The sequence below is a fragment of the Protomyctophum bolini genome (assembly GCF_963924005.1).
Source record: "Protomyctophum bolini genome assembly, chromosome: 19".
NCBI lineage: Eukaryota > Metazoa > Chordata > Actinopteri > Myctophiformes > Myctophidae > Protomyctophum > Protomyctophum bolini.
The window spans coordinates 28,647,714-28,663,726 of NC_137880.1; the positions used below are offsets into that span (position 1 = coordinate 28,647,714).

General features: G+C 45.1%; 1 protein-coding gene across 2 annotated transcripts in view; it reads right to left on the reverse strand.

The window, feature by feature from the left end:
- Positions 1–15,077, reverse strand: part of LOC308334349 (pleckstrin homology domain-containing family G member 1) — a 49,294-nt gene extending 34,217 nt beyond the window's left edge. The window contains exon 1 of one of the 2 annotated variants that reach the window (XM_080791071.1): positions 14,867–15,077. Coding sequence is in view for 1 of the 2 variants with exons in the window: in XM_080791070.1 (XP_080647196.1) it covers positions 7,305–7,314 (10 nt within the window). In the remaining variant the exon portion in view is untranslated. Of the gene's footprint in view, positions 1–7,304; positions 7,749–14,866 lie in introns of those variants that run through there. The other variant, XM_080791070.1, reaches the window with a different exon arrangement.
- Positions 15,078–16,013: the final 936 nt, after the last annotated feature.

Here is a 16,013-nt window from a genome sequence, read left to right on the forward strand (position 1 = left end):
AGGTAACTGAAGTGTAAACTGAGCACAAGGAATGGTCTCACTCTCAATAATTGTTGCCGACTATAAATTACTTAATTTTTCAGAAAACTCAAGGTTGAAGGTTCGACTCCAAGTTTGTGTTTCACATTCTATCCAGTTGCTGGGTCTTTATAAATCTTGATCCCACCCAGAAAAGTATAATTGTTTAACCACAAAAACATTTGAGGACAGAGAAGAAAATGCAGTGGTGACTCAGGCAGATGGATGGGCATTGGGCAATGAAATGAAATGAAAAACTGTGATCATAGAACAGAGAATGAGCGTCCCCCCGCCCTCCCCTCTCTCTCTCTCTCCGACACTTGTTCTGAGCGTTAACTTACTGCTCCGAGAGTCACTCTTCAACATGACATCATTGAGCTGAGTGCAAGACAATAGATCGGCTTGTGAACCGTGCAATCCTCTCCCTCACCCCTCCCTGCTATCCTCCGTCCAATGTTCTTCCTTACTTCCCTCTCTCTCATTCTTTGTGTCCCACTCGTTCACTTATTTATTTGTCTATTTTTCTGGACATTTGTACATTTGACATTGTTCTGTCTCGAAGAAGCTTGGACTTCTTTGTCCCACGGCTGGCATTCTCTGTGTCCGTTTTCATATTGCCGACTTGCCCATCACGATTCTGACTGCTGTAACGCACAGCAAAAAGTACAATTATGTTTAGGGAAACCATATAATAATTCCACTCCAGTGCTTTGCCAAGTCTGATGTGTGTCGTCGTGCTTATAAGCTTCACAGGACATTCCTAAGCCTCAACAAGCTTATACTTAACTATATGAAAATATACACCCACTGGCCAGTGTGGCCAGTATATACAGTATGCCTACAGACCACTGGTCTGCACAATCTATGTAAAGCGCTTTGAATAAAGGTTGAACCAAGGCTCATGTGAGCATGACAGATGCATGTGTCCAAGGCACCCCCTTTTTATGCCCGGGTGCTTCTGTGTTTATTCCTGCTTAGAACAAACTATATGTTTAAAGCAGTGGTTCTGAAAGATTCTGCTGTTAGTCAAATCTGTTGTGAGAGATTAGCTCACAACAGACCGCGCTGCAACGTGTTGGGAGCTTGTAGATTCGCTATTTCCGATTCATGACATCCACGCATAAGTATAACTCCGGCTTTAGTCTTAAAACTTGGACATGCATGTTATTCCCAAGTTTCCCAACCAAACACAAGTCTCCTGGAACAGTTCAAGAGGACGGCCGCAATTATCACTTGCATATTATGACTCTAAATGTACACATAAAACTCTTATAATAGCGCTAGAGAATGGCCATAAAATCGTAATGATACATGGACATAAAGCACAGTGGAAAACCTTTCCACGTTGGAATTAATGTGGGCTTCCCTTTTTCTGTGAACACACTGAAACAGACACAAACACACTGTCTGTGCTTCCTATGAATGTCTAAACGCAGACTGATTGCTTGCTTTTGTATGTGTGTGTCTGGTTGAATAATAATAGTAATAAAACTTGAATTATATAAATATATAGCACCTTTCAAAATTGCGTTAGAAAGTGCTTTACACGGTGCTTTTAACAGGAAAATAAGCTGCAGAAAACATTTCAATAAACAGCAAAATATAATAATAAATAATATCTGCAAAATAAATGCAAAACAGCGACGACCACTGAAAATATCTTTCAGGAACCATCATTCAGCCTGGAGGCCATATTTGTCGAAAATAATTATGGAAGGGCTGCACCGATACCAGTGTGTGTGTGTGTGTGTGTGTGTGTGTGTGTGTGTGTGTGTGTGTGTGTGTGTGTGTGTGTGTGTGTGTGTGTGTGTGCGCGCGTGTGCGTGTCATAAGTGGAGGAGTTATTTGCCATATCATTGTCTGCTCCTTGATAGCTCATGGCAATGGTTTCAGCTGTGATTAAAAAGATAAGGGATCAAGCAAACGTGTCAGAGGGAGGACACACGCGATCATGAGAGAGAGAGACAGAGATACAGTGGGGTCAGTGGACTAATTCACTAATAGAATGAAAGTGGGAAGAAAGGAGAAGAGAAAAGGTCATGCGTCAAATGCCACCCCCTCCTCGACTACTGTCCCGTCTTTCAATCACCCACTCTCTTTCTGTCTCATCTTGAAGCCTCCCTTTGTCGGCATCCTGCCCTCCCGAAAAGACATCGCTCTCTATCTCAAATTGATCTTCCACGTCACCCTCAGCTGTTCTCCACTAGACCAGACATTGTACGTTAGCGCTAGGTGACAGAATATCGTTTTCTCTGCCACGTGGAGAGCTTTTGTCCCCCTCACAATCTATCCTGTCTGACTGGATGGTTTAGTTCCAGCGTCAGAAGCAGAGCCACACAGGCCCCAGTGTCCACTTTGAGGTCGACCTCGACCCATCTGATAGAGACACAGGCTTGATCTCTGCTGACGCTAAGGACCTTAAAATGTCACGCAGGATTTCACACTCGAGGCGCCAACGACCTGGGAAGGAACAGAGAGACTCATGGCTCCAATGACTGGGAAGAAATAGAGAGAGAGAGAGAGAGAGAGAGAGAGAGAGAGAGAGAGAGAGAGAGAACTACAGGCAGAACATTTTGGGAAACCGATATGAATACTCCATGACTGCATCAATCAAATGTTATTAAAACATCTGTTTTCAGAACAATGGAGGAGGAGCAGGTAAAGGTATGGGTGGAAAGAGGAAAAAGGCCAGAGAAGAGACATTGTTTACTTTAAAAGACCAAGTATTCCCTCATCTAATGCTTTAGCCGGGAACAAGGCTTAGCAGCACATGCTGCAACGATCACACAACCGTATTTCAACCTCCTGGAGGCAGGCGGTGAAAAGAGATATGCTCTTTAACAGAACCTCTGTGGGTTTCACTGGCCCATAGACAAGAGATACGCTCTTTAACAGAACCACTGTGGGTTTCACTGGCCCATAGACAAGAGATACGCTCTTTAACAGAACCACTGTGGGTTTCACTGGCCCATAGACAAGAGATACGCTCTTTAACAGAACCTCTGTGGGTTTCACTGGCCCATAGACAAGAGATACGCTCTTTAACAGAACCTCTGTGGGTTTCACTGGCCCATAGACAAGAGATACGCTCTTTAACAGAACCACTGTGGGTTTCACTGGCCCATAGACAAGAGATACGCTCTTTAACAGAACCTCTGTGGGTTTCACTGGCCCATAGACAAGAGATACGCTCTTTAACAGAACCTCTGTGGGTTTCACTGGCCCATAGACAATAATTCCACTAGCGCAAAATTTGAACAAACGCCAAACGCCACTCGCATACACAACTGGCAGTGTTTTCTTTTAGTTATGATAAGATGACCCTTTAACACACACACACACACACACACACACACACACACACACACACTCTGCCTTTAACATTTATGAGATGTCAACCACAAAAGATAGATAGACCTTTATTGATCCCAAGGGAAATTCAATTCTCATAGAAGCACCACAATAGAGGGAAGAGTACAGACACACAATAGTAGTAGTACAATAACACAAATTAATTAGAAATAAGGCACCTTTTTCTCCCCAATTCAGTTGTTACCGCAATGACTTCCTCCCCTTACACATTTCTGTGCGGTGTCACTGCTGTTGTATCCTACTGACGTGCCAGTGAGGAGCCCAAGGCCATCTGTGTTCTTTCTTATATGTAGAGGCTCCATGGTGGATTCAAACCCCCAGTCTGTGGTGGTGGACAGCTACGTTACCACTGCGCCACCCGAGCGCCCATATAAATAGACTTAAGGACAGGCCTGGCACTCTTATCTGCCCCTGGACTGATCCAGTCCAGTTTAGCATAAGGCAATATTGACCATTATAACTAGTTAGCCTAACTAGTTATAATGTTTAGCATAAGGTAATATGGACCATTATAACTAGCCTAACTAGTTATAACTAGTTATACGTTTTGGCCATTTTTTGCCAAACATGAGCCTATATTAAATTGAATGCGCCCATGATCCAAGGAAAAATACATTTTGATTGTGCAAAACTATGGTTCAAAGGTTATAAAGCCAAAATGCAAAGCTGGCTGGCATAGCGAAACCATGACTCAGGGAGATTTGAAAATGTTTTCCTTTAAATGCTCGACGCCGAACCGTCCGGCGATTTGCTAAATTAACTCCGGACTCACAGTGTTAGTCACTCACTCACACACGGACACTAGTGGCAAAATTATCACAACCTCCCGGCCTGGCAGAGATAAATGTGCTAATATCTATGGCATAAGTATCATGCACAATCTATCACCAGTAAAATGGGCATATAGTAATAATAATATCTGGGACTTATATAGCGCTTTGCATAGTAACTCAAAGACGCTTGGGGGGGCCAGGGGAGGGAACAAAGATATGTAGGCCTACAGAGTATCAACAGTAATATGGAATGGGTCAGTACATGTAGGCATGTAAATATAGGCATGTAAATGCTGCCTCTGTAATCCTATGGATTTTTTCATTGTGTTCCTACTTCCTAACACAATGTGTGATCAGCTGGGAATGTGCAGCATAGTTTAAGGGTTGGAGAGGTTGGGTGTTTGGGCTCTGTGGGAAACCCTCCATCCGTAAACTAACACCCCCTATTTTCAGACACACACACACACACACACACACACACACACACACACACACACACACACACACACACACACACACACACACACACACACACACACACACACACACACACACACACACACACACACACACACACACACACACACACACACACACACACACACACACACACACACACACACACACACACACACACACACACACAGAATCTCAGTCCCTGTGGGACACCCCCCCACAACCCCTGCTGCACACACCCTGGCCCGCCCTCTGAGGGTGACACACTAGCCTCATTCTCCGACCTGATTGGATTTCAGCTTACAGAAAAAAAAACACACCACTAGACCTGAAATAGTTCTGCATCCACTTCTCCTTCACTGTCACTCTATAACCGCACGCGCGCACACACTTTCTATCTATCTGTAGACTGCAGAGCAACCCCCTGCGTGACACACACACACACACACACACACACACACACACACACACACACACACACACACACACACACACACACACACACACACACACACACACACACACACACACACACACACACACACACACACACACACACACACACACACACACACACACACACACACACACACACACTTCAATGGGCTTTATTGGCATGAGAAAACATTGCCAAAGCACAATACAACGATACAATCAAAACAAAAATGATGTACATTTGAAAGTCAGAATCTTCAAATAGATCCATTTCTATGTACCAAGATCACTGGATGCAGGTATAGTGCAGGAATATACACAATGAATAGTCTTTAGGGTGGTTGTGTTCCGTTTGATATCCTTCTCCTATCACAGCAACTCACGAATCTTGCTGCTGTGTTTGCACATTGTTGTACTTCGCCCAGCAGATATGCAAGTTTTTTGTCATTGGTCATGTTTTCAAAATCTGTGTGTGGTTGTAATCTGTGGGAAGTATGTGTCTCCACACACACACACACACACACACGCTATTGATCTGCATTGTCTGTGAGAGAGTAGACTTCCCCCATAGGCTGCCACCTCACAGCAGCTTGGGCTGTAGGTCTTAAATGGCTCTTTTCAACTACCAATGGTAACCCAGAACCTTCCAGAACCAGCGACGGTCCAGGCCCCCTCATGTTCTGTGTTTTTTTTACATTTCCATTATAACCAGAATGGTACGGGTGCAGTACTTAGTTTAGACAGTTTTTGGTTTAGACTAGTCATTGGTTAGACCAGTCATTAGTCCTACAACTACAACATATCTCAAACCCTCACCCTAAACCTAACCTCCCACGGGGCAGCACACCTAAACCTAACCCATGTCTAACCGATGACTAGTCTAAACTAAGTATGCACCCCGAATGGTACATCATAAAAAAGAAGCTAAAGTAGCCAATAAATGCAATGTATTGGAAACAAATCCAGATTCCAGAACCTGAAAATAATACATTTCACGCCAAGGCTACGGTTCACTTCATTCTTATTGTTTAACCACTCAAGCTGGGCGGGTGGAAAGTGGAAGAGGGTCCATTGTCTCCAGCACCTCCAAACCAAAGACTTCACTCAAACAGTAATTATCCCCCCCCACCTCCCAAGTCACCTACCACCCCATCCCCCCCAGTAACATCCCCCGGCCTTCAGGGCTCTAATTTGGGTCACAGGCTGCAGAGAGGCATCTCAGCACTCCCCAAACAGCAGTCAGTCAACGTGACACTCAGTGAGAGCAGACTGACACATGCCTTGACTAATGGCTTTCTGAGAAATGAGGAGGATTGAACGTTATTCATTTTTTTATATAAATGTATGGTGGCTAAATTGCAATTGCAATTATTTTTTTGTTGTTACTTCATATACAACTAGCAAAATTAGTTAGTATCTATATAATATGGTATACTCTAATCTGCAATCATGTTGCATATGCATTTATAACACAGCACAGTTATCAAAGATAATAATAATGTGTGGGCGCTGGAACCCCCTGGAGCCACAGCATCAGCAGGAAAACCTAACCTAACCCAGAGAGAAAACACTTTCTGGTCAGTTGCAGCGGCGAGAAAACAAGCAGAAAACACAGTTCAACAGGAGAACGCTGCAAAGGCACTTCACACAACTCTGACAGCAGCAGGAACAATATCACAACGCCGCACAAAGGACCTAAAATACTCAACTGACAACTGTGAGGGGGGGGGGGGGGGGGGGAGATTGGGGGGGGCAAGACAAACACTACGTACTGTAGTACTGTAAAACCATCAGAGGCTATAGGAGGGACCTCGTCATTACCGGAGAGGGTCGATTAAGTCACGTTCTCAAGTTTAGAACAGGTAAACGTTTCCCACTACAATAGAACCAGTGTGTATAAAGGAACATCATATCCTCATGAATAAAATCCAACAAACTACATTCCTAACAGGATACTCAGCAAACAGCCTCCTAAACTCCAGTCTTTTCACCACAGAATATTTGAAACAATTACACTGTGAGGTGTAAGTGAGTGGTTAAAAATCCCTTTGGTGAGGTTTGCGCAGACTTGCAATACTGTACCTTAAGCAAGATCTCTTATGAACTGCCATCACCCGACATCACCACATTAATAAAAAACACCTTTCCTCTGTGAAACCCTAGATGAGAAGTGTCTACGGCTTGGACATGCTGCGGGACAGGAGCCAAGTATCAAAAGCTGTGTAGAAGACGGTAGATGTTCCTGCTTACCAGTAGGCATTGCGGCTTGGCTCTCCTTCAACGAGAAATCAAACCGAGGGGAGGTCAGACGCTCAACAATCACATGCAGGGTTGGGAGGAAAACAGCACTTCTGAGGAGGTCACATTATCCAGGGTATAGTCCCAGGACTGCGGTAGGGATGCAGACAGACAGACTCCCTGTGTTCCACTCAGCCAGTCCTCATTCTGATGTCCTACTCCTGGCAGTAAGCGTGCCATCCGCTGTACTCCAAAACACAAACAAAAATGCGTGTGCGCGTTCCACTCACTGGTAGAGTTGTGGAAAGTGACCCTTGCTTTCTTTCCTTTCTTCTATCTCTCTCTGTAGTTTACTGAGAAATCTGTTCCAACTGAGACTGAGTTCTGTCTGTTGCGCTGTGTCTCAGAATGCCTCAACGCCCCTCTCCCTCTCTCCTGCGGCAACTCATCCACACTGTGTCGTCTTGTGTGTCTCAAAAAATGTGCATGTGTGTAGGTCCGAGTGTGTGCGTGCGTGCATGTGGGTGTGTATGTGTGTGTCACAGTGAATGGCCTATGCTCCCTCCCTGCTGGGCATTCCCCTCCCTCTGGCTCCTCCCTCCTCCCTCCTGCAGCAAATTAGAAGGAGCTGAAGACTTCCACAGTAAAGAGCCCTCTCTCTCTCTCTCTCTCTCTCTCTCTCCCCCTCTCTGTCTCTCTCTCTCTCTGAAAAATAAACTTCTTAGGTTGTCTCACACACGTAGGCTGACAAGCATCAGATACATGTTAATAGAACTAGTGTGTGTGTGTGTGTGTGTGTGTGTGTGTGTGTGTGTGTGTGTTTGTGTGTGTGTGTGTGTGTCTATCTGTCTGTCTGTCTGTGTGTCATGCGCGCACACGCACGCATGTGTGTGACTGTGTGTGTGTGTGTGTGTGTGTGTGTGTGTGTGTGTGTGTGTGTGACTGTGTGTGTGCGTGCGTGCGTGCGCTGTGCACACAGCCCAGCAGGCAGTTGAAGTGCCACTGGTCCAGAGATCACACACATACATGCACTTTACAAGAAGGGGGATGAACGATCAGTATCTAAAAGGTGCCCCGCCTCCCCAAAACCCTCTGACCCGACTAACGCCAGATTTCTCAGACAAACCCGATTTTGGAGAGTCCATTTTTAAGTGCAATTTTAGAGCATTTTATTTTAATTATAAGCAAACAAAACAACACCCGTCCTTGGTTCTAAATCAGCACAGCACAGGATTTAGCCTCAGACTGTGAGCCATCACCAGGAGGGCAGTCTCTGTGACTCTGAGAGGACACACACCAGGAGGACACCAGGAAATATTATTATTTAAAAACATAAACATTTTAAGTAATTTCTTGTATGAATCAAAGAAAAATCTAAAAAATCTAAAAACAACAACAAATAGTTGAAGATGTAGTGAAAACGTGCCGTGAAGCGACTCGTTGTGAACTTGTAGATCTGCCGTTTTCACTAGTTTGGGTCCCGGCCGGGTAGACTAAAAAGTTTGGGAACCACAGTCCTAGAGCATACATGGGGCAACAGGGGCAACATGCGGCCCTCACCTTCACTTAATGTGGCCCGCAGGTTAATAGCAGAATACTGATATATTATTGATTTCAGCTGTTACGATTCCAAACATAACCCGCTTTAATTACTAAATTAGTAGCTGTAATATGCAACGTGGCCCTCTGGAGTGAGTGTGGAAATATAGTGTCCCTCTCCATCGTCAAAGTTGCCCACCACTGTCTAGAGGACCCACACCAGGAGGACAGTCTCTGTGACTCTGAGACGAGGACACACACCAGGAGGACCACACGCTCCACACAATGGGCCCCACAGACTCACGCATTGAAACCGACGTGTCGACTATTTGTTGCCCATCTTTGAAAGACACAGACCAGTCTCAGCAGCATGGGGTCTCCCTAGTCCCGCCCCCCCACCTTCTGTCTGACCAATACAATGACGAAGACCCCCCCACCGGACTGGCTTGTGCGCGCGCGCGCACGCATACAAAGCAGCACACACACACACACACGCACACAACAGATCCCAAGAAGCGTGACCCCTCTCTGCGGACTGAGGCTCCGCTGACCCACAAAGTCCTCCGTGCTCCTCTCCAGCCCTCCAAACGTCCCCCCAGCCCTTTTAACAGACTCCCACATCCCCGTAACGAGCACCTCTGACCAGGCAAACAAACAAACACAGACCTCATCCGAGCTCCGCGGCTCAGCCAAGCGCGGCCCCTTTGATGACGGAAACCTGCAGCCGCGCTCCGTCCTATCTGATGACCCCCTTCACTGGCGCAGAAAGAAAAACAAGCATGTTGCATTCTTCTGATTTACTTTGTAAGTCCTGCGATGTTGGGCAGAAACATTGTGTATCTTTTGGGGGTCGTTTCATAAATGAACGCCCTATACTTAATATAAAAGTAGTAGAAATAGTCATATAACAGTGTTGCGCAAAAGTAGTAGAAATAGTTGTAATACAAGTTCACAATGCAGCATGATGCGACATACTGTAGCTGTACCACAAATCTGCTATTCGAGGATTTGGCCCGCAGTATAATCACACACCCAAAATAAGGACGTGAACGTGCTTTAACAGCACCATTAACTCTTTTGCAACCAGATCTTATTTTAAGGATGTCTGGGAGAAGCTTTCCTGAGGGTTTTTATGTGGGTAATATGTGTTTTTAGATATTTTAGTTTTTTTCAAAGTGTCCATGGACACATGGGCTCACTTCGTTCCTGGACTACAATTCACATAATGCTTTGGTGCACTGCTCCTCCTTGTGGATAGGGGGAGGGCTGTCTTACTGAGACAACATCTAAATCATCAGTTGATTTAGTCAAATAAAATGTATTTTGGCGAGCCTTGATGCCGTCGTAATGGCTCATTTTACACTTGCTGAAAATAGCCGATCTACATGCTTGTGAGCTTGTAGATCTGCTATTTTTAGCATGCAACCAAGTGTAAAATGACTTGTGACTTTTACTTGTACTGGATCTGTTGTCCCCTAGTCCCTTCCTAACATTAATTAGTCTAGTTTTTATTTGTTGACGAAATTGACAATATATTTTAGTCTTTTAGTTTAGTTTTCGTCAGTCCAAAAAGTTATAGTCATAGTATTAGTCATAGTATTAGTCAACTAAATCAACACTGGCAGTGGTTTGCATGCTTAAGTCTGGGTTGCCTTCCTCTCTAAAACTGTACCAGCTGGGGATAAAAAAAAACCCACATATAATCACAAATAATCAATTTTTACGATTTTTATACTTTTCTGATTAGCTCTAGTCGCGCTCCCCCCCCCTGTGCCACTGCCAACCATTCTTCCTTTTCTCGTGTTCCGTCTCTATGTACTCGTCAACTTGGAGGACATTTCACCACAGGCCTCTCTCCACTTCAAGGCCAACGACAGGCTATGACAAGAGAGTAAGAGTTTAAGTACATACACAGAGAGGCGCACACGCACACACACACACACACACACACACACACACACACACACACACACACACACACACACACACACACACACACACACACACACACACACACACACACACACACACACCAGAGGTCCTGAGGGTTTGTGGATTTGCCAAGATGATCAGGGCCATAGTACTGTGGTCACTATGACAACAGCCAAGCGCTCATCCCAGAGTGAACGAGAGGGAGAGGGAGAAAGAGTGATTGCACGCAAGAGAATAACATTGGGTTAATACAGGGGTTCTCAACGCTTTTGGCCGGGGACCCCCAGAAATGCTTTGGCCGTGTCTCGCGACCCCCGCCCCACTTCCAAGTGGCTTTCCAACACCACTGTAAACTCAAACTGAAGTTCAGATAGTTACAGGGCCTAACTGTACAGTACATCCCTGGATGGAACTATAACAATGGTTGTTATTGTGTGCGCGTGCGAGCGTGCGTGCGTGCGTCATTCTCCTCAGACAAGCCCGACAGCTTTTTCATTTTCCCAGATGCCCCCGTAAAAAAAATGAAGGCCCTATACGTGTCTATGGCAACCTCTGGGTGTCAGACGGCGGGTCCTTTAATGTAAATTGATGGACTAGAGTAGAAGACGGAGGGGAAAAGAACATGGAGAGAGCAATAGAGGAGAGTGAGGGCACGGCAGACGGAGGGGAAGAGAAAGACAGAGAGACTGTGAGTGATGGTGGAAGTGGGGGAGTCTTCCCCCTCCCTCTGAGAGCCTGTCTGTCCTTACCATTGCCAAGATGGATTATCAGTAGAACACACACAGTCTCACTCACACAGGAAATACTACTACTTGTGAGGACATCAACGTAATTACAGTATATAAATGTTAAGGATTTGTATAGTGGGCTATGAGTGGCCAAATGTTGTCTAGAGTCGACTGGAACCGTAGTGGACACTTTTTCATGATTGGCTGCCTCTATGAGACTTACCCATGAAACCCATAGTCTGAATGGCATAAAAACCCATACTCTGAACGCCGCAACGCAGAGCGAGTGGCAAAAGGAGCTAGAGGAAAGCCATAACAAAACAGTGTAATATAACAAATTAGGCCAATCTCTAAGTCGAATCATGCAACAAAAAAGAAGAACATTGACTAAGAGATTGGTAGTCGACTAATACTCCCTCAATCGATTAGTGGACTAATCGAGGCCTAACCCTAAATGTTATAATAAATACATAATATTTCCGGTGCACAACTATGTATCAATCATAACTCCAAACCCCTAAACCTAACCTAATCTAAATGCCAAATTCTAACCCAAACCTGAACCGTTTCCTAATAGTAAGCCTAACACATGCACACGCCCACACCAACATCTACTTCACAGCCAATTGTTCTGCCTGCCCAACAGATTCCTGCCTGCCTGATGTTAGCAACATGTGCCAGTTGTAGATGCAACGCACGGCACTTCGCAGTTCCATTTCTCACAGTTGAAAAACAAAAAAACAGTCTGAAACAGAGAAAGAGAAAGCTATTTTTCCAAAGAAAGTCGGGCTGCCCGAGTCCAAATAAATGTGATCTTCCAGAGAATTAATCCGGAGTCAGACTACCAGTGATTGGCCAACAACTACAAATACGCCATTCTGCTGTTAAAATAAATCAAATAAATCAATTATAGTCTAATTGAATGACTATTAACAACCATGGCTAAAAACTCCCCAATGTCACCGATTAACATTTCCTGTCATTAACTCTCCTCCAGTTTTATGAGATTTCTGGATTCCTGGACGGTATTCCCTGGGGCTGCAGAAGTCTGGCCTCAGTGCCGGGACAAGTCCAGGAATGTCTGGCTGACTCTAGCTGGACAGAATTCTGACTGAGGAGGCATCAATTTAGCCTTATATAAGAAGAGGAATCCCTTGGAATTGGCCGGAGGAGTTGGGAGTAAAGTCCAGGCCTTCTCTCCCTTACGGCAGACAAAACAAGGACTGGAATAGCAACAGCTGTTACATCGACAACAACAACAGACAAGAAAAGCATTTTACCAAGGAGGCTAATGTTATGTTAGTATGCTAATTTTAGTAATGTGGTACAGTGTTAGTTAGTACGTATGTTCAAATTAGCAGTACTGTGGAAGAGAAAGCTAAATGTAAGAGTTATAGGGTGTGATAAATGGCCAGAGGAGACGGAAGGGGAGAACAAAAGATTTCTTCTGACAAGAATCATGACTTTGGTTTGGGGATGAATTCTTGAATACTAAATAGCTGTGGAGTTGGTGTACAGCCAGATAGACCACAACTTATTTAGGAGACCTCACGCCAGCTAGCCCACACACACACAATGCGCGCACGCACACACACACACACACACACACACACACACACACACACACACACACACACACACACACACACACACACACACACACACACACACACACACACACACACACACACACACACACACACACACACACACACACACACACACACACACACACACACACACACACGTAATACACTGTCATGACATTAACATGCAAATTCCTGACTCATGACATGTTTATATACATATTCAATTATCAGTCTTAACAGCTTAATTTAAGAAACGACACTTACTGTATAATGAACTGAGACAACCATTTGGGGATGTATACTATCTAGCAGTGACGAATACCTCCAATTTGTGTTTATTTTTATGAAATGACACATGTCGTTTTTTTGGGGTTGTTCGTTGTGACTATGCAGGACAAATGCGTATGTGAGGCGGATGGACAGAGGAAGCTGTGTTTGGCCTCAGATTAAAATGCAAGACAAGGGTCGGACAGGAAAGGAGAAGTGTGGGGGGGCTGGGGTGGAGAGTGGGAAGTTTTCCTCTGCCTTTGCCATAAGGAAATGTACAGTCTATGTATTGGAGAAAATATCGAGAGTGAGAGATGGTTAATTGGTTCCACGGACCTGTATACAGCAACATAAACGAATGGACTGTATATAGATTGTTTACATTACCATTTTGCTTGGCTTTTCTTTCAGAGGCCTTTACTGAACACATTCTAGTAGTGATAGAAGACATGATTTTAACTTGTTTTATGTTTTGCTGCTTATATGTTTTTAACATACAAGCAGCAAATGGATGCTGCTTATATGTTAGTGATACCATAGCATGAGATGGATGCTAAAGGTGAACACGATGTAAAGTCATGTCATTAAGCAGGAAATCTAAAAACAACTAGCCTAATACTATCCGACCAAAAACTAGTTTAATAACAAATGTGCTCTCTTTTCTCGTCTCCCTCTCTCCCTGCGTGACGCATTTAGACTGGGTGATCTAGTTAGGGCCAACAGAATGAGGACGCGACGAGCTCTCTCTCACACACACACACACACACACACACACACGCACGCGCGCACACACACACGCGCGCACACACACAAGCCCACTCACACACTCAAAAGTATTTTGTTCTCTTGGGAGATCTTCATACTTTTTTTATTGTTTGTTTTGTTTTTGTTTTCTTTTTATATGATGTACATTTTGTAAAATGTAAATAATACAAAAACAAGTGTCAAAGCTATACCTCTGCCCTGCATTACTGCATGCTCCCAGAATAAAACACACACAAAGTAGGAGGTATTACTGGCTGGTTATACCTCCCAGTAGACAGAAAAGAACACGCACGCACAACGCACATGCACACACAGCAACAAAGTAGTGGTCAAAGGCTCCCAAGCTCAAACATGAACTTGCAGTCTAATAGCAGTGGTCTCATGCCATCTAATTAGAGCGCAGGGCAGAGCTGCCATTAGCGTCACACTAAATTGAAACTCTGGACAGAATAATTGGAGGTCCGAGTGGCTCAGCACCATCAGCCACTACAATTATGATTAGACGGAGAGCTAGACTTTTAAAAAAGCACAGAAATCCTGAACAGTAGTGCTTTGTACAGGGCTGAAGCACAAACCCTGACATCTACAATACACCCCGATTTACAGCAGATTAACCCTAATTACACTCCATAACCTGCTGGTTCACAAACCTCGGAAATGAGTTAAAGCATCGTATCTTGGAAGTGTATATAGCTGTGCATGAAGTCCCCGACTGGCACGAAAACAGAATCCATAACAGAAACGTCCAACTCACCTTAGGGACCATTCCAGTGACTGTACTTTTCTTGCTCAATCATATCCAGTATCCTTTCGTTGGCAGGTTATTCCCATAGGCCCATAATAGGTTATCTTAGACAAGGAACTAGGAAGGCTCGCAAGCGCTCTAAAGACACCGAGTGGTGTGGTCTAGCGAGGGCTGATGTCTGGACGCCCCATGTCAGGACAGCGTCCGCACCTCTATGAGGTCAGTTCTAGAGCGAGAGAGTTAGAGAGACAGAGAGAGAGAGAGAGAGAGAGAGAGGAGTGGGGGGGAACAGATGGAAGCGGAACACAACAGAACTCGTTGCCCACTGGGAGGAGAGAGCGAGAGAGGGAGGGAGGGGGAGAGAGAGAGAAGGACGAGAGAGAGAGGAGCATGTACGTCGGAGCAGCCTAATCCTGACCAGTTACTGCTACAATACTACTCTGTAGTCTCTCAGCCTCTCTCTCTTACTGTAGGTCCCGACTGCCCCCACCTCCCCCCCATACACTACTACCAAATGAATTGAGGCTCTCTCTCCTCTGTCACTTTGTGTTGTGGGATGATCACTGCGAAACTGGACAGCGGCCAACACTGCAGGCGACAGCAAATGATAAAAAATTATGACAGAGGTGGGAAGAGAGAAGGTGTCAGCAACACTATAATGAGGCTGCAGTCCAAGAGACCACTTCCACTAATCATTTTCATAGAACCTTTGCATTTTCAAAAACACGCTCACATCTTGTGACTGGTTCTTCTGGATCGGCTAATTTGAGCTATTTTTGAAAGAGGGCTTAAACAAAGAATTGTCGGTGACTACACAAAACAGAGGGTGGACAGTGTAGGAAAAACAGAGAATGTAAAGCCAGACAGAGCAAGCAAGAAATAGAAAGAGGAGGTACGTCCCAAGGACAAGCTGTCTTGCCTCACCTCGAAAGCACACGGACAACTGGGTCACATTGCCCAGAGCCCTGCAGGGACATGGCACCACATGGGTCACATTGCCCAGAGCCCTGCAGGGACATGGCACCACATGGTCACATTGCCCAGAGCCCTGCAGGGACATGGCACCACATGGTCACATTGCCCAGAGCCCAGGGACATGGCACCGCATGGTCACATTGCCCAGAGCCCTGCAGGGACATGGCACCACATGGTCACA